Genomic DNA, 23,737 nt, shown 5'->3' with positions numbered 1-23,737 from the left:
TGCCATGTTTTAGGGACCAGCATCTGGATCCCTGCCAGTCTGTTTTCATGGGTACTGGGCACAGGGTGGAGAGGTCAGGCTCAATGCAGAGCAGAAGCTCTAGGCTGGTCAGGTTGGTCAAACTGCTGGGCAATAGGGACCAGGGTAAAGGAACCAACATTTGGCAGGCATTACCAAACACTCTGCTGGTCACAAATCTCCTATTAGCCCAGGAACAGTGTGAGTAGGGTCAGCTTGTGTACAGGCAGACAATGTGAGGGACAGATGGAGAGGGTCGGGAAGGAGACCACCCACCCCTGCTGAACACCAAGAGGCAGGGAAACACTCCATAACTGGAAGGGGCATGTTGGTCACACTTGACTTCTTCCTTGTCAATTTGACTGGATTTGGAATCACCTAGGAGACACACCTCTTAGTCTGCAAGGATATTTCCAGAAAGTTCTAGCTGTGTGTTGACGACATCTCCTAAGTGTGGGTGGCAGTAGTCTTCGGATAAAAAGGAGAAAGGGAGCAGGGTGCCTGCGTCATCTCTCTGCTTCCTGACTACTGATGCCACGTGACCTGCTCCTGCCTGCCACCATGCCTTCCCCACAGAGAAAGACTGCAGCCTCGGTGGGTCAAAGTGAACCCTGCCTCCCTGAAGCTGCTTTGGTCAGGCATTCTGTCACAGCTGTGAGAAACAAAGGCAATGCGGCACTGCGGTGGGAAGTAGTTCCTGTCAAGGAGACGGGCGAATGTCTACACATGAAGAGGGATTTGCCGCTGAGGGTGTCTAAGGCTTCTGGTGGGGAGAAGCAGCTGATTTCTCACGCCACAGCAGAAGTCAAGCCCCCAGACAGCATACACCTGTGCTCAGCTCTCCCCTGACCCCTGTGAGTGTAAAGGCGCAGAGCAGGTATCTATAGCAGTTGATCCTCAGAGTACGTCAAGGCCCCCCAACATAAGACCTCTACCCAATGGGACAGCAGGTCCCTGAGTGCGCACTAGTCTGTTTCTGCCCTGCTTTGCTTCTGTCCCAGTGAGGTCCAGTCTTCTGCCCTGATCTCCCTTCCTCAGGCTGACCTGGCTCTTGGGCTGGGTGGGGTGTGCTTACAGCTGGGAGCCACCTCCCACCCTGCACCCCGGGATCAGTCAGACTTTCCTGCTTGGAGACACAAATCTGCTCTGAGTCACCCTGCCCCCAGGGCTCTGATTCATGGAGGAGGCCCCTGCAGGGGACTGACCCCAGCCATTAACTTCTTGCTTCCTTGAGGTCTCTATAAAAGGAATCCACGGTTTTGAATCAAGGACCAAGGTGCAAGCCTATGAGAGCTTGGCATATTTACGGTGGAGAGCACCAGAGAGGGGCTCTGAGCGTGGGAGAGCATGCCCCTCACCTCTGGCCACTTCCCGCCTTGCTGATGGAAACTCACAAAAATGTCAGTCATTGCTCTGAAAAAGATTTGGTCATCTGGCAAGTGTGGCCCTGGAATTTGCCAGAAGTATGCGTCAAATGTGTGAAAGAAAACAGGAATAACAAAAATTAGATTACGACTAAGACTCCAAAAGGAGACCCAAGATTCAGCCCTGGGGGAGGCTGAGCTGGTGGTGGTTCATTCTATGAAGGGGGCTACAGAGAACAGGCCCCAGGAAAAGGTACACTCAGGGGCACCTGGGCCAGAAGCTAAGTCCACATGGTGTCACCAGCCCTCCCAGGTCCTAAGCACGTGTCACACAGAACACCAGGTGGGGACCTGGGTGCTGGGTGGCTAACTTTTTACCCCCAGAATGGCAATGGGACACCTGCAGAAGGGTGGCTTCCTTCCTGCTCCAGGACTGAGGTGACTTTAGAGCCTTCTTCTCAGCATGGCTGTGCTCAGGGGAATGGTCATCGAGTTCATTTAGGTGTGTTTGTTTCTTGTTTTCTGCTTACTTCCACAATCTGTGGTGGCTAGTGTACACAAGGGAGTAGAGAAGGCAGAGAGGAACCAGAGTTCCGAGGCAGGTCTGCCAGTGGGAAGATGAGCACTTGGGGATCATGGAATCTCTGTCCTACAGCTGGCACAGTGAAGGACCTAGTGGCAGATGGCCCTGGCAGATGGAGCTCAAGGTGCCGCCTCGTAGTCAAAGCTGCAGCCCCTGTGGCCAAGCTTGTGAGCCTCACTGCTGACCTAAGGCAGCCTAGCTGACACATTCCAGAGGAATGCACCAGATTAATCCCACAGTCACTGCGTGAGGACAGGACAGGGGTCACCCGTGGACGAGGAAAACATGACAATATCCCTCAAAAGGCCACTGTCTAGTTTTTGTTGTCATGCTAAGGATCAAATCCCAGGCCTGCAGCTGGGCCAGCGCTCCATCACTGAGCCACCTTCCTGGCCCACTTCAGTAGGATGCAGAGAGGGTGTTGAAAGTTCTAGAGAGAACCCATCCCTGGGGAGGGGCTCCGAGACATTGTGATGAGGGCAGTGCTTCATGGAGGTGGACAGAGGCGGTGGTTAGCCTCTTCTGTAGGAAGAGGTGCTTGCTGGTGAGCATCCTGTCTTTAAGAACCACTGGCCAGCCCCCGGTCTGTGCTCACAGATAGCAAAATGATGCAGGCATCAGCTGGCCGTTTATAAAACATGGCTTCAGGCTACTTCAGTGAATTGCAGCCCAAGGGGGTTTCTACTTTGTATAGTACGATGAAATGAAGATTGGGGGTGTTCACATGACTGCATCATGTGGTTATAACTGTTCTATGTTTATTATTGATTATTAGTACTTTCCCAAGGTGTCTGATTTACTAATCAAACACTGTGGTGCAATGGGTAGGAGAAAGCAGTGCGCACAGAGTCTTATACTATCTGAAGGTAACCAGGGTCTGTGTCTCTGCAGGGAAATCAGCTGCAAGGAAGAGCAGTCATGCAGAAAGGGAGATGTCTCCTTGGGTATCTGTCAGTGGTCCCACTCTGGCAGCTTTCTCTGGGGAATGGTGCTCTGACCTGGGCACGCTTAGAGTTTTCAGTCTGGAACTACATGGTCTCCACCCTGTAAACATTCCCTTTATATTACCCAGCAGCCTTGTATAACGAAAGTCTCTTGAGTGGATGTGGAGAGTCCCAAAGCATGGCTAGACTATGATTCAGAGCAGCTCAGAACTTCTCACCGATGAGAACAAAACTGTATGAGCTTCTTTGTTGTTAGGCAGACCTGCCATTATTCACTTAGACCAGTGGCTCGAAACCTCCCAAAGGCTGCGACCCTTTAATACAGTTCCTCATGTTCTTCCTTGTTGCTCCTTCATAACTATAATTTCCCTACCATTATGAATCGTAATGTAAATATATGATATACAGGATATATGGTATGCTACTCCCAAGGGGGTCAAGACCCACATGTTGAGAACCGCAGACTTAGAGGGATTCCTAGAAGCAGAATTGCTAGTTTAAAGGGTATTGCAGCTGAGCTGTGGCTCAAGGGTAGAACACCTGCCCCCCTCTCCAAGGCCCTGATTTCCACACCCCAGCGCTCCAAAGGGTTGTGAAAAAGTGATGGCATAGATCATCTAGAAAGTGCTTTGAAAACAGGATATTCCCAACTTAAAAAAAATCTAATTCTTCTTAGGCCAACTGCCCACTCCCCACCTTTCTCAATTCTGAGGATGGTCATGTTTTTTCATTTTAATGAGCCATAACATCTGCCTATCTTGCTTAGGATTTCTTGGAATTATCATTGAAATTTCATACTTTTCTTAGTTTTTTTAAAAAATGATTGTGAATGCATAATTTTGCTAATATTTTCTAAGTCACCATGGTTTGTCCAGTGTGTAGTAGGAATATAGCTTGATTGTAAAGTAGACCAGAGGGGACATTGCTTGACAGAAATACTAAGGATACACCTGTCCTTCTGGAAGCTTTTCTTCATAGCCATCTAAAGACCTCAGTGGATATGAAATGCCAATAGCACTTTATTTCAGGCGTGGGGGTAAACATGATTGACACAGTTTCCAGCCTATAGAAGGCTAAGGTTTGGTTGGGGGTAAACACTCTTTGGGACCTGTCCTGCTACACTTAGAATGGGCAGCTAGAGGGACTGGAAGTCAGAGGGGGCCAGTGGGGACTTGGAGAACAGTGGCTTCAATGTCCCAAGTCTATTTGTCTATGATGCAGCAGGTAACTATCCCTACCAGATGCAGCCATAGGACTTCAAAGGGACAAAATCCATGTGCCCCTTGGGGACTCACCAGGAAGCCTAACTTTGTCATCAGTTCTCTGGAAACAGGCGTCCTGAGGAAGAAGCTGACTGAGTGGATGCTTTCCCACCAGGCCCTCAGCTTGGGGATAGTGAAGTTCTGGGACACTTGGCAGGAGGGGCATAACAAGCCTGAGCGTGATGACCTGGCTCCTGGCACCTGCAGGGCATCTCTGAAAGCCACAGGAGGAGAGCAATGGTACACAGACGCATGTACCTGCATAGAGCAGGGATGGACATGACAGAGTCTCTGCCGAGTGACTAAAACACTTAAATGGTTAGAGAAATGGGGAGCGTCCCTAAGAAAACAAGTGTGCTGGCTGTGCCAGTATGCAGTGTGTGACGAAAAGCGCATCCCTCTGTGGCTCAGAGCCCCACAGATGCAGGGGAGCCCACCGGAGACAGAAACAGAGGGGCTACAAGACCATACAGTGTCTATATTGTAGAATGACCCAGTCTTCTCTTCAAGCCAGAATCCTAACTTCTCTCTCTCTCTCTCTCTCTCTCTCTCTCTCTCTCTCTCTCTCTCTCTCTCTCTCTCTCTCTCCCTCTCCCCTCTCTCTCTGTGGGGGGGGGAGGGAGTAGGGAGGAATGAGGGGCAGTGTCACACTGAGCAGGTTTTGTGTAGGAAGGATCTTCCTACCTGGATTCTCAAAATCCAGGTGATGCTAGGGCCAGCAGTGTCTGGGTTTTTACCAACATCTCAACACTAGAGTGTATGTTACCGCCAAGTGGTACCACCAAAATGGTGGCTTTCATACAGAAATAGGACTGAGGACCTGTGAAACAACCCAGCGAGTAAAGGCACTTTCCATCAAGACTGAGAACCTGAGTTTAGTCCCCAGAGTCCACATGATGAGAGAAGAGAGCCAGCATTTACAAGTTGTCCTCTGACCTCCACACACGGGCTGTGGTACACTCTCACGATAGATAGATAGATAGATAGATAGATAGATAGATAGATAGATAGATGGATGGATGGATGGATGGATGGATGGATGGATGGATAGATAGATAGATAGATTAGAATAGATAAATAAATAGTAAATATAATAATTTTTAAAGGATTAGAATTAAAACCTGCCTGTATGAATACAGAGCCATCTTGCCATCCGTCTTGGCTGGCTGGGTGGCCGTGACAACAGCTCAAGGACACATTTGGAACACAGCAGAATTAACCAACCTGGGAGGAAAGAAAAAAAAGTGCCAAAGAAATAAAACCTAATCTCCTTGAGTGACACGGTGCACCTTCCTCTTGTCCCTCCCTTCTGGGACAGCACCTGCACAGGAGACAGGTAGGGATCTCGTGTCCTTGCTGTTGGCACCCATGCTCAGAGAGTCTTTGTATCTATACATCAGTCTTCTCTGCAGGTGGATAGATTAGTCGAGGTTGGTCTGCCCCTGTCACCAAGATGGGCAAGGCAATCTCTAGCCACCCCATTACCAATGTGCAAAATGTCCCCTGCCCTTGTCAGTGGGTGGCCCAAACACTTGCTTTTCTACTCCTTTCCTCGGAGTTCAAGAGTCAGTCAGGCTTTGAGAGCTGTGAGAACTGAGTAGACACCTTACTTCAGTCAGAGGCAAGTGAAGAGCACGGGACCAGCATTTCTGAAGTAGGAGTCGGGGGCATAACGGAATACACAGAATACAAAATCTGTGATTGAAACATTTTTCAATATTCCCTGAATGCAGGATCAAATGCAGTCCTGTTGTGGAAACGCCATCACTAGAACATTCCAGAACGTTGTCCTCACTCCGTGCAGAATCCCACAACTGTTAGCAGTCACTCCACCTTGCTCCGATCAGCCCCTCACAGCCTCCAGTCAGCTTTCTGCTTTTATAAATACTTCATAGAAACAGAACTGTACAAGATGTGGCCTTTTCCAATTCACTTCTTGAGCTCCATGTGTTTTCGAGATTGCCCTGGTGGTAAGTGTGTCTGCCTTCCTTCCTGGGTCAAGGTGGAACTCATGCTATCCACCCTTTCCTGAGCTGATAGACAGGTGTGCTGTTCCTGCCTTCCAACTGCTGTGGACATCTGCACACATACACAGGTTTCCATGGCCACACCTGTTTTCAAGGCTCCGGGTTACGTATCTGTGATGGAGCTGCTTGACCAGAATGGCACTTAGAGTTTTTAGTAGTACGAGTGCTATCAGAAACTCCCACCATTTTACAAATGGGGAAACTAAGTCCCAGGGAGTGCCCCCTGCACTCCCCTGCCCCGAAAACTGCAGACCTCAGAGCAGAAAAGTGTCCCTTACTCCATGGCTGATCTCTGGTGTCTCACTCCATCATTAGTTACAAAGCAGCAGGTTTTGCCTGAGAAGGCCCCTGGGGAACCAGCCTGCCTCCTACAAAGGCAAAGGGTTTTGGTTTTTGTCTAATTAAAAGTTCCCAAATTAGAAAAATACCACGTCAGAAGTTTCTGAAGGGAAAGAATCACATGTGATTTATTCTGGAAACAGTGACCTAAATTAATTGCAAAATCCATTGTGTGGAGTCACACCGCTCACACGCAGCCGCAAGCATTCAGCCATCCCCAGAAGCCATTCACGAAGGCTGCACTCGGCAAGCACCACGCAGAAGGGGCACAGGAGGCACCCAGGGACAGACAGGCGGGAAGCTCGGCTTTGTCTTCTGCTTGCCCTTTCCCTCTCTCTGGGCAGAAAAAGTGAAACTATGTAATTGGCATTAAACAATACTTGCTGTAAGCACAGAGGTCTGCACCCGACTAGGAGATGACTACAGAAAAGCCTCAGCATGGCAGCTGGAGACAACTACAGAAAAGCCTCAGCGTTGCTGCTCAGGAGGAAGGTTGCACTACTAGGTGGTCTGGTTCTCTTTTACCTAAGCCTCAGCGGGCACCTGGAAGGATCTCCTCTACAAGCTGCCCTCAAATGCCCAGTGGCTTTTGAAGCATTGATGACCATGGAACTGTAGCTACAGTCATTAAATCCGGAAAAGGACAGTAAACCAAATCACCACCTCTCATTAGCTCTATGGAGACTGAGTGGTGCTGGGTTCACACTCGGAGAGGGACTGCTGTCTGCCCAAGGCATCGAGGCCGTAGAGATGCCAGAGTAGTGGGACAACTCTTGGCACACAGCCCTCAGGGGCCTTTCTCTAGCTGCCTCCACTGTCTGGAAAGGGTCTTTTTGTGCCCTTGGCCACTCAACCTTCTTCCCAGGATCCTAACTCCTGTGCTGAGGACCCCCACTTTCTCTGGCATCTCAAGGCCTCTGGTCCTGGTAGGGCCTCAGAAACAGGACCACAGCTACAGTTTTTCTAATTCCTTTCACACAGCAGTGTTGATGCCCGAGAGACAACAGGAGGCCAAGACTCGGGGCCTTGCAGAGTGGTCTATCCTGGGCCAACCTGGGCTGCCTAGGCTTTGTAGCGCTTTGTTCTGGGAAGGCTGGTTAGGTAGGCTTGTTCTGAGAGACCTCCATTTGCTGAACGTCAGTGATTCTCAGCCTTGCTAATACAGTTCAACACAGTTCCTCATTCTGTGGTGACCCCCTGACCATAAAATTATTTCCATTGCTACTGCACAACTTCACACAAAGTAATTTTTCTATTGTTGTGAATTGTAATGTAAATATCTGATAGATAGCATATCTGATATGCAACCCCATGGAAGGGTCGTTTGACACCCCCACCCCCACAAGGAGTCATGACCCACAGATTGAGAACTGCTGCTCTGAGGAATTCTGTCCTGAGAGGATGAGACACTGTGGGTAGCAGTGTAGGGGGAGCCTGTACAGCCTAAAGTCTTCGACGTCCTCACTACCACTCCCAATTCCCTGCTGGGCCCATCTCACAAAACTCTGAGCATCTCTCCTGCTTGTATCTCAGTTTTCTCCACTACTTTGTCCTTCTTAGGAAAGGGGACTTTTTTCTATTACAAAGCATAAATGGCACACGACCGTATACAGGTTCCCTGGGGCACATGATTCTTCTATACTGAAATTACACAGAACTGCCCACTTTTGAAGTGAATACACAGAGAGAGGCTGTGACACACAGAGTGGTGATCAGGAGGACCCCGATTCCACTGGCTCTTTAGGGGACACTAAGGAGATGGCTTGAAGGGGAACTCTGAAACTGGTAGTCATTTGTCATCTGGAGAAGCAGCTCAAAGTCCACGCTGCCTTTGCAAAACCTAGTTTGCTTACACGGCATGGGCGCGCCCTTGGTTGCACAGGAGAGATCAACCCCATAACTCTCTCAGCTCCACTTGAGCAAGTTACCTGGTCCTGCCACACACTTGTGTAGGGACAGTCTGGCCCCTGTACAATTTGGGATTAGGGAAAGCAAATCATTTTGGAAGAGGAAAATCCACAAAATAGGACAGTTGCAGGATCTCGGATATAGGTGTCTGATTGGGGGTCGTTTTGTTCTACTAGTTAGAAAAACAACTAGAAAACAAGAGCAGCTGCCACCTAAGGAGAGGCTCCTCCGAGCGCACATGTGGGTCTCAGCGAGCAGTTCACACTGCATGGAACCCCCAGGATCCTTACAGAGGCCATGTTTGCTCCTCCAACATGGCCTTGTCACTCTGGGGACAGGCTTTGTGATACTCCACTAATGCCTTTAGATGGGAAATCTCACTCGGACCTCAGTAAATCATTTTTACAAACTCAACATCTTAACTAAAGTGTGAACCAGAGCACTGGGTCAGAGGAGGAAGGGCAGAATTTCCAGAGGAAGGAGTGCTCCCCAGGCAAAAAGACTCGGCAGCCAGATCTTTCACTAGAAGGTTCCTAGCTACGTGTAGCAGCATGAGAAGATCCACTCGAGAACCCTAGCAGCTGGGCCTGCGCTGATGGATTGCAATAGCTAGAAGCTAGGGTGCATGCAGTCTTCGATTCAGAACTCATTGACTTCAGGAAAAGCAATCTCCAATGAAGATGCTGTTCACATATCAACTCGAAGCATGTCCAGAGAGGCCTGCTGGTGCTCAATTAAAAACAATGCCTCCCCCTCTCCCACTTTGCAGACATTTAGGCATTTTTCACAGAAATAGTAACAGCATTTTTGCTTATCAAGTTTTGCACAAGTTTCCAGAAAGCACCCCAGTCAGTGTAGGGTTTGCCAACCCTGTCAGTGACCTGGGATGAAAGTCTGAGAAAGACCACTGACATTCTTATCTTCCAGGGGAGGTAACTGGCTGTTGACTTCTGATCTCTCGGCACACCCAACTAAATCAGTCCACTTGCAGACCTCAGAGGGATGACTGGAATCTTGTCTCTAGTTGTGATGGAAAGAAAATGCTGGCTGCTAGCATTTCCGCTCAGGGAGTGCTAACTCTGAGTGGAGCACACAAAGGCACCCGAGAGGCAGCAGCGCACCAGTTTATCAGATGCAGCCTACGTTTCTTCTCTGGAGTCTGTTTATTTTACAAGGCAGCCCCTTCCTGCTGTCCAAGCAAGCAAGACTTTCTGGGACCTTCAGAATAACGGTCACAGAAAGGCTAGGTATAGGGGCGCTGGAGAGACAGCTCGGGGGTTAAGAGCCCTGGCTGCTCTTCCACAGGTCCCAAGTTTGATTCCCAGCACCCACATGGTGGGTCACAACCATCTGTAACTCCGGTTCCAGGGGATCCGATGTCCTCTTTTGGCCTCCACAGGCACTAAGCATGCACACGGTATACAGACATACATATAAGCAAATCACCCACATGCATAAATTAAGTATAAAGTTATGCAAAAAGAAAGCAGGGCTGAGTGGCACTTGGAACAATGGGAAATGATACACAGTGATTGTACGGGCCTGACTTCTTTCTGAGCCGGGAAGAAGGTTACTGACTGTTGAGGTTTCCTTCAAACACCCCCTCCCAGCCACATCCCAGATAAGCAGAAAACACAGATGAAACTCCAGAACATCTTCCCTCAAATGTGCCTTTGAGAGGAGTTCCACCCTGTCCTTTATGCAAGTGGCAGAAAACTGAACCACAGAAATCAAGGGCTCAACTAGGTCAAAGATACCAGAAATGAAGCCACAGTTCTAAAGAGGCAGAGGCTGGGTTGTCCCAGCCTCCCTTGGTCACATGATGAACGGAAGCCACACAGGAGAGGGGGCTGGGCCCTGAGCCGCTCTATAGACCCAGTACCTGGGGCTCTCAGGCCTGGCCTGTCACCCTTACAATCACAGGACTTGGCAAGATTTTGAGCAAGAGTTAGGGAACAATAACAAAAACATTCCATCCTGCTCCAACACTGTTGGGAACGACTGTGTTCAAGAAACTCTGAAGGTTTCCCCCACGGTGGAGTGAAGTCACTTGGCAGCCTCTTCAGCTTCAGATCCGAGGCTTCCTTTGATATGACCACCATTGGTAATCACAGATGGGGCGGGGGAGGACTCCACTGTGCCTCAGTTTACACCAGCATAAAATTACAGCCTTAGCATCCCATTCTCATCCCAAATAAACACTCAATTAAGGAGGCAGCTTAACATAGCTAAACCATATTGCAATTCTTGCTTCAGAATGCAAACAAAAAAATGTGTTCTCAAGACAAAGTTCATGATTTGAGATCTCATTCCATGTCTCTGTCTGCTTCTCTCTCTCTCTCTCTCTCTCTCTCTCTCTCTCTCTCTCTCTCTCTCTCCTGTATCTGAAACTTCAATCTTTATGTTACTTGGTGAATCTCTCTAAATCATCCTTTAGAATTTTATATAACTTTGATGACTATAACAATGAGCCAATATAATCTTAGCATGCCCCTTTCAGACAAAACTGTCCACACATCTATTTGCAATGTGCTTTCTCTACTAGTCTGGAAGTCAACTCCTGTTGGAAATAATGTTCGCTTTCAGGTTTCTGGGATACCACTCTTTGCTTGGGAACTTCTAATTAATTATGTACTGAAACTATATTGAGACCTCAAGTTCTATATAGAAATACAGTACCACAAACAAGGAAAATGTAGATGTTTGCGTAGATTTTTAGTTTATTACTCAGAGATAAAACATAGTAATAATTCCTTATGAAACTGACCCTTTTAAACATAGAGATCAATTCTTATAGAATATGTTTTCAATTTTTTCTAACTGGGAAGGGGAATTGAGAGAAAGGGGAGGCATGGAGGATGAATATAATCAAAAAATGATATACTGGAAAGCAAGTGTCTTCACGAAACCCATTGGGTGGAAAAATATTAGATGTCAATGCATTAAATTTTTTTAGCTTTGAGCTAACTTTAATTTTTCAGAAGGTTCTGTACTTTTGCTCATTTCTCCTGAGGACGGAATCTTCCCAAAGTCTAAAACTTCATAGGCCTTAGACCTCCAGGTGTTATCATCTTATTTCTGCGCATGCATGTGAAGTGTGTGTGTGTGTGTGTGTGTGTGTGTGTGTGTGTGTGTGTGTGTGTGTGTGTTCAGTGCCCTGCAGTGTGTAGGCACTTGGGTGACCATGCACAATATCTTTTGAAGTAGTTTTGACTTTCGAGTTTCATCTTGACTTTTGAAAACAGCCATGTGTGTGTCTTTTCACCCGTTCCTTCTGTAATCACGGCCCCATTTCTTGACTACAGTAATTTATCCATCTCTTTGGATTTTACAGCCTCCTTCGTGAACTCACTGCTGGGGAAGAGCTTTGTGTTCACTTTGCTCTCTGTAGCACACTTCTGCTTTCCCAAGAAAAGAAACAAACATAAACCGACTTTCCTGCCCCATTCACAAGCTCTTAAAGATACCAGGGAGAATAGATGGATGCCGATTCTAAGCTGAAAACCTGCTACAGAGTGTAGCCTTTACACTTGGCTTATTAAAATATCTGGTTCTTTTTTTCAGTCCAGATTTAAACTCCAGTTATGCGCTATAGTGCCCTGTGCACAAAGAGTGGACCTCATGATAGCTTTGCCAGGCAACATTAGGCCCACATCTGCGCCTTCTGCTCGGGACACAGGCGAGTGAAGACGGTGGAAAGGCAGTGCTTCCAGGCTTACAACCTGTTTAAAAAGAGGCATTTTTCAGAAAGCCCCGTAAAGGATGACATTTCAAAGGACCTCAAAAAGCCACTCCAGCCTCTTCCAGCCCTCACGCCAGCCAGGCACAAGTCAGAAAAATGCTGCTGATCTTTAGAAGTTCAGCTCCCCCAGCAGCTCTTACTGCAGGGAATTCTGTAAGACAATCTCACTTGTGCTTCAGGTAACTCAGCTGTTCGGTCTGGTCTACTCCACAAACAAAAGCTCCACTGGGATCCTGCATTTCCGGAAGTTCCTCTCCAGGAAGACTTTTCTTTTGAGACTAGCTAGCTCCCCGGATACTGCAAACACCTCCATGAAGCAAGCTTCCAGAGGACAGGAAAAGCTGACAAGGGTTGGAAGGTGAAGGGGACACACGCATTGTCCATAGAAGCCAAAAGTGTTCAGGAAGAAAGGAAAGAAAGAAGGGAAAGTGCCATGTCGAAGATGAAAACCTGTTGAGAAACCGTGCCGAGTCAGCAGAATGGAAGACAGTATCTCCTTCAAGCATGATGAAGACAGCAAGATAAATTGTGGATGAGAAATGACTGCCTTTCCCTGTCACGGGCCGAGTGACAGCAGCCCTGAGGCCTACAGCATCTCACAAACACTCCTGGCCTCTTCTGCAACTTCTTTCAGTTAGTTGAGGATGACTGACTGGGAAGACCCCTGACACCTAGTCTAATTGAGTTTTTGAACACCCAGCCAAGGAAAGACAGGATAAACTTTAGTACAAACTACAGGCCATGTTTCTCTCCACAGTCAAGGGCAATTTAGGCTTTGTGTTGTTAGTAGAAATATATCACAATAGATACTAAAAGTGTATACACTCATTGAAATGTCTAGGGTTTCCCCCCCACACACTGAGGTAGATAATTAATGTTTCTTGGAATTGTTACAAAGAAATAACCAATTACAATTAGCAACATTTCCAGGAGATTAAACTAATTACAATTGCACTTACGCTCCTTAAGAGGAATGGGTTAAGAACAAGAACACAAAGGCTTTCCTTAACAACTGGTAATAAATTAGATCAAGGCAGATCCAGCATCAGTGTATCAAACATGGGTGCATTTCCTTGGAAAGAGTCCTCTGTGTGTTCAGACACCAGCTTACCTGACTAGCCTTTGTATTCCATTATATGAAAGTAAACATGCCTGTATCTTGCTTTCCAACTCAATGTGTTATCTGATAGTTTAATGCCTTTTTGTCCAAATAAGCTCTCAGCATTTTTCATTTGTTTATTACAGATACTGTGCTTGAATTTTAAAACATACTTGATTGCAGTATGTGACTGAATCAGTTTTTAAAGGGAGCGAGTATCTTCAAATGAATTTTAAATGTCCCTAGTAAATTCTTGCATTAGGGTACTATCTCCTGGTGTTGGCTTTAAATAACCTGAAGGGCTATCTTAACAATAATTCTGTTGACATTTTTCTTAAACAAATGCTGTGTGTGTATATATAAAAAAAAAAAAAGATGGCGCATCTCATCTGCCCTTGCTTTCTCGGATGTGCTGTAAACCATGGTAGTATGGAGATGGAGGGGAAGTTAACTAATGGACACTCATAATTTAGGCAGCAAAAACCAGAATTAATGTATTATCCCTCTGTAGCTTCGAGCACTCTGCCAACGCAAACTTTCTTTCTTAGAGAAATACGTGGTTGAGACAATTCCCATCTGTTTTTGACAAACACAGGGGAAGAGTCCCACAAATGACTCTGTTAAAAGCTCCCCTTAGAAACTATAAAATGGCCATTATTCTGGGGGTTTATTTCATCAAAACAATTTTCAGCGATAGGAATAAAGGGTAAAAGGAAGAAAGAGAAAAAGAAAGGAAGGAAGGAAGAGAGAAAGAAAGAAAGCCCATTGTATGAGACCAATGTTTTGTAGCCAGAGCAGCAGCTTTCAAGATATTATAAAATGATAAAAATAGAAATAGATGTCTAGGACGATGGTGCCATGGTGATCTTGATTCATCTAAATTACTTCTGCATAAAGTGGAGACTTTCATTTAAAAGAAATATTACCAGATGTGTGAAAAACTAAGGAAAATTAAGTAGGAAGAATTTTCTACACCATGTTCCCCCCCAAAAGATCAGCGCATCAAGGCCTCCAGAGAACGGAGCCTTCAGCCTTGCCTGGAAGACACCGCCTCTGGGCCTGCCTAGTGTCTGCTAGGCAGAGGGTGCAGGAGATCCTAAATGTTCTTCCAGAGAAAAACACACCTTCCAGGGCTCAGAGGTGTCCAGGTGCCTTCTCCGCAGGCAGGGCCCAGAGCGCACTGCTTTTTCACCCAATTCTCAGATCTGTTACCCCGACTGGATCCCTTGCATTTGTTTGCTGCAGCGCGGGCGGGACCTCCCTGTGTCTTTCCAAGTTCAAGGCTGGTATGCTAAGTGCCCAACTCTAGATAAGATCCACCTGCCTGCTCGCAGCCAGTGACTCCAAGCCGCTGCATCCAGCCAGGCCTGGGTGCTTGGGGTCTCCTGTGCTCCTGGCGCCCCGCGATCTGCTCCGCATGGCTGTGACCCTGGAGCACCAGCGCAGGACAGAAGCCTTCCTGCCTTCCCAGGTAAACTCCGCGGCGCCACCGGCCTGCATCATTGTACCTACTGAGCCGGCTGGGGCTTGAAGGCTCTAGGATCCAGGGCGCGGGCCGGAACTGCAGTCAGAAAGAGCTGATTGTCTGCACCACGCGTGGGCTCTGTGGCTAGCAGAATGAGCGCGAAGCAACAAGTCGGCCACAACCCAGCCGGCATAGCATCTCCCGGCCTCAGCTGGCCTAAAGAAGACGTTTTGACAGCCGCTCCCCACAGGGTCACCCACAGACACCCATTAACCAAGAATGGAAAGTGTGACCATTTGTCCAAGAAGTGTTTGGGAGCTACTGGCCAGAGGGTTCCGAACTGATGCCCCTGGCAAAAGGCCTCGGGCGTGCCTGTGAGACAGGGGAGTTTTCTCATCTCCCGCCAATCCTTGCAGGATGGAGAAACTCACCCCATCCCCGTGCGGTGGCCTGAGGGATCTCCACGCGGAGGGATGCTCTGGCCCACCCGCCCACCCACCCGCGCGTCGTGGGTACCCATCACAAGCAGCACCTACCCTGGCGAGCGGGTCCGGAGGTGGGTGGCGCGGCGCTAGTGGGAGGCGGACATGGACCACGCTCCTTCCATGCGCCACACGGAGAAGGCGTAGCTGAGACGCTCGTGAGCCACGTAGCTGCAGCTGGTCATCTTATTGTCCATCTCGTCGCTCTGCAGAACCTGGTACAGGAAGTCTATGTACCTGGCGGCCAGCTTGAGCGTCTGGATCTTGCTGAGCTTGTCAGAGGGGAGCGTGGGGATGATCTTGCGCAGCGCGGCGAAGGCCTCGTTGAGCGACTGGGTGCGCTGGCGCTCGCGCACGTTGGCCAGGATGCGCTGGCTCTGCAGCTCCTCGAAGGACTGCGCGCTCGGACTGCCCTTCTTGCCGCGCTTGCCCGGGGTCGGGCTGCCATCTTCGCTCGACTTCTTGCTGTAGCGCCGCTTCCGGCCGAAGCGCTTGGGCTGCCGCTCCAGCTCTTCCTCGCTGGTGCCCAGACTGTCCACGGGGGACACCGGCGAGCTGGAGCCCTCCTCCATGGCGCCCGCCCGGCGCGCGTGGGGCTGGGGGGCGCCGAGCGCACGCCGCTGGCCAAGCCCGCGGCCGCGGAGCACAGACTCCTGGGTCGCTTGCAAAGTCTCTGATTTCGAGGCCGGCTTGTGCAAAACCGAGGTCTCCGGGAGAGGAAGTTATTCTAACTTTTTTGGAAACTCTATCCCGGCTGGGTTGCTAAATAGCTGTCAGGAGTAAGGGCGGCGCGCTGATTGGCCACGGTGGCCAGGGGCAGGACAAGTTCTGGGGCCTTCGCCGTCCCCCCCCCTCGGGGGGGGGGGAGGGCGGCACTTTCAGTTTTGTCTCCTCTTTTTCGGCCCTGACTGTGGCCGGCATCTCTGAGGCCGGGTCCACGCGTGCAGTCTGCGCTCCTACCTAAGGCACAAGCGGTTAATCAACAGTGCTGACCCTAGGCTCAACCGGGCATGGCTTTGTCTGAGCCTCGTGGAGCAGATTTGGTCCTGCCAAGGTTCAGGGTCTCCACGAGGGGTGGAGGAGGCGAGTCAAGCCCAGATGTGCTCGGTGGACCAAGGACGCGCACTGAGACCTCGCCGTCAGCAACGCGATCCTGCCCGCAGTGAGTGACGCTGTGCAGGCAGAGAGCCGCGACCCCGGGCAGGGCAGATACTCGCGTGCCGCCAGAGATGTCCACCCCCACGATCTCGCCTCTAGGATCCATACAGCCGCCGCTCCGCTCGGGCCAGAATGCGGATTGGGGACCCCTTTTTAATTCCGATTTTCTGGGGAACTTAGGTCTAGACACCTTTTCAGAACCTTCCCCCGAAATGCTTTATAGCTTAGGTACCACAGCGAGCCTCTGCGGGAGCGCCGGGTGCCCGCCACGCCCGCCTGCCGGGTCCTGTCCTGAGTGCTGGGTCCCGGTTTGGGGCTCAGCCTCAGCCTCTGCACTCTGTTTCATTTGCAGGCGGGTGGTGGATCCAGAACATGAGAATAGGGAGAGTCTGACCCTGCCCGAAGTCCCCTGCCCTGGGCACTGATGGGGAGCTTAGGCAGGAGGGCTCAAGGATGCAGAACATTAGGCCAGGCCTTGGTGAACAGACATCTCAGGACCCCCGGCCCTTTGCCATCTGGACGCTGAGCGCCAGCGCGTTTGAAGTGCTTGGGGTCTCTTTGTTCGCCAGGCCGCTCGAGCTGGGGCCTGGAGGTGGTTTACAGCTTCCTTGCCTTTGAACCTATTCCCAGGTGACCAGGGCTCAACTAGGCCTGGCTTGAGCATGGCTGTCAGATGAGCCCTGTGATCAATGGCTGGCTAGGTCTGATTGAAATTGAACCTGGGGCCAGAGAGTCCTCAGCATCAGCGGCTCCAGGGGGCAATTGGGCAGGCCACGAGGTGGGGCCCGCGGGCTGAGACCACTGTCTCAGGAAGCTGCAAGGGCTATGTATGGCACTTCTTGCCCCCTCACCAAAGACCTGGGTTCTCTGCTTTTGGGGACATCCAACACCCGCCACCACCGGAACAATGTTCTGTGGAGAGCAGGCCCACTTGCAGAGGACTGTCAGAGTTCCACAAGTAGCTCCTTAACTTCCCCCTGGCTAGTTAAAGCTACTTCAGTCACTGTGCCCAGCCTGCCCCAGGCTGACTGACCGCCTTCCCTCCTCCCTTCCGGGAAGGCCACTTTTTATCCAGTACCCCAAAGTAGCTTGCTTTCTTCTTTAAAAAAAAAAATCAAAGCTAATTTAAGGAGCAAAAGTCAGCACATAGACCCCAGGTTCCTGCCTGCCTGGGTCGGCTTTTCCAGAGACTTCTGAGTGGAAGGCTTTTGGTACAGGCATACAGGGTCAGCTTTGCCACCCTGTATCACTCAGGGTAAGGAACCCTCCCCGGCACCTCCCACTCCCCGAGCCTGGAGCCCCCTTTAAAGTCTGGCTTAAATAAATCAAATGATACTGTCCCCTCTCCAAAAGCAAAGGGTGTTTTTCAAACAGAAGCCTTCCAGTGCCCAGCCCAGCCCCCTCCCTCCTTTTTGTGGCTGTGTGTTTCTCTTTCTCACTCTGTCTTCTCCTCTACCCTCCTCCCTTCCTCCACGAGGCAGAGGTCATAGTTGAGATGGAAAAGAAAACAGCCCAGCCACGAAGCCCTGTAGGTCTCAAGCAGCACAGGCCTCAGCTCAGCCTAAGGATGGGGGTGGGGACATTGCATGGAACATGGAGCTTTTACCTAGGACAGTGGTTCCCAACCTTCCTGATGCTGCGACCCTTTAATGCCGTCCCTCGTGCTGTGGTGACCCCCCCACCATAAAATTATTTTGCTGCTACTTCATAACTGAAATTTTGCTGCTGTCATGAATTACAATGTAAATATCTGATATGCAACCCCCCCAAGGGGGTCGAGACCCACAAGTTGAGAACCACTGACCTAGGAGATAGGCATTGATGTTTTCCTCTGAGGCCACAGGGGTCGGCCTTTTGTGAATTCCCAGCCAGCAGCTCACTTAGGTCGTCTCTCTTCTTCTATGTGGGGTTTTTCTATATTAAACACTTTTAACAAATCAAAATCGTATGGACTCTGAGAAAAGCCCTTGCTGGTGGAATTTGGAATACCTTTCTCTCTCAGGCATTGCCTCAGTTGAAACATAAAAACACACAAAAGAAAGAATGAAAGAACAAAGAAAGAAAGAAAGAAAGAAAGAAAGAAAGAAAGAAAGAAAGAGAGAGAAGGCAGAGACAATTCCAGAGTCTCTCCAGTGTTGTGAACCAGATGATGGTGGCAAGGTGACAGACACTCAGCCTTCCCTTTCTTTCAGGTTGGTTGAAATGAAACACTAATGAAAAAGGATCCAGCTTGGGAAATAATATTCTGGTTATTGATATTACCTAAATTTTTTCCTTTTAAAAACCAAGCCATTAATAAGGCTAATAAAACCAAAGTATTAATAACACAGGAACAAAACATGTTTGTGTGTGGATATCAACCAGACCACCCAGATTCACTCAGACATGTGTGAAATATCATGCAATAAGGTTCATGGGCACACATGCACTTCTTGGTATATTTATTCATTATCAAATGTGGAAAATCATGTCAACGCGTCTTTTCATGTGTGTAAAAGCATGTGCTTTGTTTCGTGGGGACTTTATTAAGTAAAAATATGACCTGAAGTTCTGAAAGCTTCTCCTACAGCCTTCTCTCCTTCAGTCAATAAGTAGGACAAGGCGCTCTGTTTTCACAGTGAACTTGATGGCTGCTGACTGGGTGTTAGTGACACTGTGCTGTACTGTCACCTGGGGATGGTCTTCAATGCTAGGACACAGCCAGACAGTTCCTAAGCTTTATTGGGATAATAAAATGTGTGCTTGATACTCAGGAACTTTTTTACAATCCCTCAGAAGCTATAGAGAGAGCCATAAATGGATGTTCAAATGCTAGGCTGCTACCTTTTGTCCAATGGCAGGTACAGTAAGCACACCTGTGAGCTTCCGCAGACTTGTCAGAGTAAAACTGTGAGAGTTGAGCTCAGACATTTAGCATGGCTCCTGTGTGTGTGTGGCTGGTGAGCTCCTGGGTTGTCACCTCCTCCTGAATTGAGTGAGTGAGGCAAAGCTTAAGCAGATGACAGAAGCCAGTATCTGTGTAACAGACCTTGTGACATTTATCAAGAGGTTGAAGAGGCTTCCTGGTTCTTACATTGTTCTTCGCAGCAACTTGCCAGTGACTTGCACAGCAGGGAAACTCGGGTATCTTTCTTCTGAATAACTGTCTTAGAACATGACACTCGTTCTATGGGAGCCCTAATTCCAGAGGTGGGCTTTTGAGAATTGCGTCAAGCTGGTGGCCTGTCTCTATAAACCACAGGAGCCTTTAGCATTCCTTTGCTGGACGTTAGAACTGTTTGGGCATCATATTCTGTTGGCTTGTTAACAACGACCTGTGCCACTGTTTGTGCCCTTCCTTGCTGGATGTCATTCAGAACATCCCCTGTGTGAGCATCTGGCAGGATGAGGAGCTGTAGGCATTTACATCTCACCCTACAATCCCTGATTTAAGGAAGTCCCATAGTGAATGACTGACTCCTAGGGACAGACCTGATGTCTTCCAGAAAGTTAGCTGTAGTGTTATTCCTGTTGCCATCACAGTGGCAGCAGAAGATGAAGATATACTTGGGAGGACTAGAACTCATGTCCAAGGTACACACTATAGGTAGGAACTCCTTCAGGTGGATGTGTGCTATGACCTTATGGTATCACTGTTTGCAATGTTACCAGGGCTTTAGTCCAGTGTCAAGGCTACAAGTATCCCCACCCTCCCTTCCATCCTTCTCTCGTTTTTTTCTTGATTTGATGCTGCTCTGGCTTGTGGAATTTAGAATCAGCTAAAACACTAGCCTCTGGCAACATCTGCAAAGGGATTTCCAGAGAGGTTGAATTGATGAGAGAGACTACCTGGAACGTAGGTGGCACCATTGCGTGGGCCAGGGTCTGAGACTTCTGAAAAGGAGGGAGTGAGCCCGAGCCAAGCACCAGCATTTATCTCTCTGCTTCCTGACTGCAATCAGCCACCCCCAGCTGCCTTGCTGTGCTATGCCATGAGCCAACACAAGCTCTTCCTCCCTTAAGTTGTTTCTTGCTAGGCATTCCATCATGGCGATGAGAACAGTATTGGTGTTTCTAGTGATAAAATCAACAGTTGTGATGCCAGCCTTAATAGTAATTATTTCACATCTTTGAGAGTCAAGGTTTCCTGAGATGAAGAAAATAGATGTGGATATTGGATGAGAGGAGATAAGTGATGATGCTGATTTCAGTGGAATTGGGGCTCATCCTGTATTTTCTTAGCAATGGGCATCCTGGTCCTGACCCATGGAAAGAGCTGAGGTTGTTGACCTTTCTGCTATCTGCCGGGATGAGCCATTCATTGGTCAAGGTCTGAGGCCAAACTCTGCCACACAAGATTGGAGCATCTTTTTGAAAGGGGAAGGTAAGGACGGGACTCTGTGCCAACCTACTTAGTAATGTTAAAAGGAAAAGAGCCTAAATGTGATTCTATGAGCCACAGCAGGGCAGGATGAAAGATCTTAGCATAATGGCCATGGATAGAAATATGAGTTACAATCAAATCCATGAATCGCAATGTCAGTCAAACATGAGTCCCAGTGGTCGCCACTGGCGGCTCACAGCTCAGGCAATGGTGAATAAAAGGGCAGGGGCAAGCATGTAGCCAGACTTTCTTACCAAGTGTGCTTAAAAAGTCATGGAGGAGTGAGTTGCTGAGAAAATTGCTCACCCCAGCATGGTGGGATCACACTAGCACTGTGCTTCGGAGCTGTAGTGGGAGAACAGGTATGGACATTAGTAGAGAGAAGCAGCCCACCCCCTGGTCATTAATAGATAGACCAGCTTTTCCAGCACTGCATTCTTTAGGCCAGTTCCAGGAAATTCGTGGTGAATACAAGTGGGTATAATGGTGTCACGTGGTGCTTTTGGCTCTGCTCAGATCCCAAAGGGCTCCTTGCACTTTTTACCACAATGGATAAGATCAGCCACATCTGGGGTCATGCCAATAGCGAAGGGGTGCCTATACCCCTGCACTAGAAGAGTACCTGTGGCAGGAGCTCAGGGCTTGGCATCCTTAGTTGCAGATAATTGAAGGGCAACCTGAATCTGCTTAGCAGAGGAAGAATGTAGTGAGTCATTGGGTGTGCTCAGGCTTGCCTAGGTCCAGAAGACTCAATGCTTCTCCTTCTCTGCATCTTAGCTCTGCCTCCCTCTGTGTGGAGATCTTACAGCTGACAGGAGAGGTCTGAACCTCCAAGGCAAGATCTGGCTGGCTTGACTTCAGGGTTAAGAGCTGTGTTTGCTCCTGTAAAACACAGACAGGAAGTCAGGTTGGTGTCCTGAAGGTGAGGAGGTCCTCAAGAAGAGACACTGGGCTGATGAACAAAGTGTGTGGGTCTGGGAACCATAGAAAGAGGTGGGCAAGGCTCCTGAGGCTCTCACAGAGCCACATATAAGTTTAGATTTCCTGCTGGTGGCAGAGGGAAGCAGAGAGCCATTCCAAGGAAGTGATGGCCATACTTGATTTCGTTTTGAGGGCAGCTGCATCCAGAAAGCTATTGCAGAAGACATCCAAGGAATGGCTGCATGTGTGCACATTCACGTGTGCAAGGCGGGCAGAGGTGAGCATGTGCACACATGTATGTGCCTGTGTGCACATGTGGGGAAAAGGAATACAGCTTATGCCCACGTGTTTATGCATGTACGTATGTGTGATCACACACATATGTGTTGGAGGGGAGTGTGTGTTTGTGAGCATATGCACATGTGTGTATTTGCATGAGGTATGGAGGGTGAGGTTTCAGAAAAGGAAGCTCAGGAATTGGCTGCTCCTGGTATGACAAGGATGCCCGAAGCTTGGATTAGAGTGAGGTCACACTGATCCCATGCAGGACAGCAACAGTGTCTTTGTGGTTTTGTTTAAACTAGTTGGGACAGGAAGGCATGCAGCTCACATGCTGTTTCACCATGAAAGAAAACAAGTTAACAAGAACCAGCTACAGCACTGGCTACATAGAAGGGCAGAGAAAGAACCAACAGTGGGATCACAAGAGACTTGGTTCTGCCTCTGCCGTTGCCTGGATGACCTTGGATTGGTCCATTCAATGCCAGGGGACTCAGTATCCCCTTGCAAATGAATAGTCTAGTGTGGATAACCAGTTTCACTCAGCCAGAGTGAAGGCTTCCTCTTCTTTCTAAAATGGGAACCTATGTTGGGGACCCCAGAAGGCATCGAGGAAACACAGAGTGTGACCCTGTCTACTGTCTGAATATGTGCAGGGGGCTTTGGTGGCCACACATGCCCGAACCTCATAAAGTCCTGCTCCAAGGTGGCCTAGCTATAAACGTTCCTGAAAAGGTCATTTGAATTTATCATCCCCTATATTTTATAATTACAAATTATGGCCTCTCTTCCCCATGACAATTTTGAGCTTTAGCAGACCTTAAATTAAAACATTATACATGTTTCAAAGCAGCCTTCAGAAAACTTGAGATTCATGGGTTGAAAACATGGCTCAAGCAGCCCTCATTACTTATCTGACATGTTTAAAGCCATGAACTTGGAATTAAATTTGTGTGTTAAAACTCTGATTGCATCTCAAACATAAAAACACACCAAAGACATCTGTAGGGGAACAGTTCTAGGCGTGTGGCGAATCCCTTTTACGGAGGTCACCAGAGCATGTGCTGCAGGCCGCTCCAGGGTGACAGAAAGAGACACAACTGATGTCCTTGTTTAAAGTGCATATGTGTGTGTATTTGCAGACACATGTGATTGTGTGTTTGTGTGTGCATGTGTGCATGTATGTTTATGTGTGTTTACATAATTCATATATGTGCATTTCCTGCTTCTGTGTATGGTGTTGATGTACACTCGTGTGTGTGTGTGTGTGTGTGTGTGTGTGTGTGTGTGTGTGTGTTTGGAAAGAGCTGTGGTGACATTTAGCTTCCTTAGATCATACATATTGGATTTTTTTACATGCTCACGCATTTATCATTTTGTGTGTGTGCATCTATGCCACAGTGGGCATGTGGAAGTCAGTTCTTTCCTTCCTCCACGTGTGTCTGGGAGTGAACTTCCCCAGTGCCTTCTCCCAATGATCCATCTCACCAGTGTGCAAATATATGAGCCTACGGGGCCGTTTTCATTCAAGCCACCACACTCGCCTCGTGTGAACATCTGAGACCTATATGTCTCTCCTGAGTGCTCCACTGATGGGCACACTCATTGGCTGGAGATGACTTTAGTCTCTGAGTAGATATGATTTTTATCTCTGTTCTCTCAGACATGTATCATGTTTCTCTTCTATAGGGGTGGAATGGAGTGCCTGCCTAGCCTTAGAAGAAACTGTCAAACTACTTTCCAAAACAACCGGGCCATTTTACATTCCTGCTCCAATTTATTC

The 23,737-nt window shown here is 48.6% G+C and overlaps 1 protein-coding gene and 1 long non-coding RNA gene across 3 annotated transcripts in view; one reads left to right on the top strand and one right to left on the bottom strand.

Annotated features, from left to right (window-relative positions):
- The window catches only part of LOC113831658 (twist-related protein 2), a 48,597-nt gene extending 32,754 nt beyond the window's left edge, over positions 1–15,843 (bottom strand). For both annotated transcript variants that reach the window (XR_003481596.2, XM_027397607.2), the window contains exon 1: positions 15,288–15,843. Coding sequence is in view for 1 of the 2 variants with exons in the window: in XM_027397607.2 (XP_027253408.1) it covers positions 15,323–15,805 (483 nt within the window). In the remaining variant the exon portion in view is untranslated. The remainder of the gene's footprint in view (positions 1–15,287) is intronic.
- Positions 1–22,919, top strand: part of LOC113833602 — a 39,818-nt gene extending 16,899 nt beyond the window's left edge. Inside the window, exons 2-3 of the long non-coding RNA XR_004768743.1 lie at positions 5,905–20,754; positions 21,532–22,919. This is a non-coding gene — a long non-coding RNA (uncharacterized LOC113833602). The remainder of the gene's footprint in view (positions 1–5,904; positions 20,755–21,531) is intronic.
- The last annotated feature ends 818 nt before the right edge of the window (positions 22,920–23,737 follow it).

This window comes from Cricetulus griseus, chromosome 2, assembly GCF_003668045.3.
Source record: "Cricetulus griseus strain 17A/GY chromosome 2, alternate assembly CriGri-PICRH-1.0, whole genome shotgun sequence".
Lineage (NCBI taxonomy): Eukaryota > Metazoa > Chordata > Mammalia > Rodentia > Cricetidae > Cricetulus > Cricetulus griseus.
This window is presented reverse-complemented; position numbering and strand designations above follow the sequence as displayed.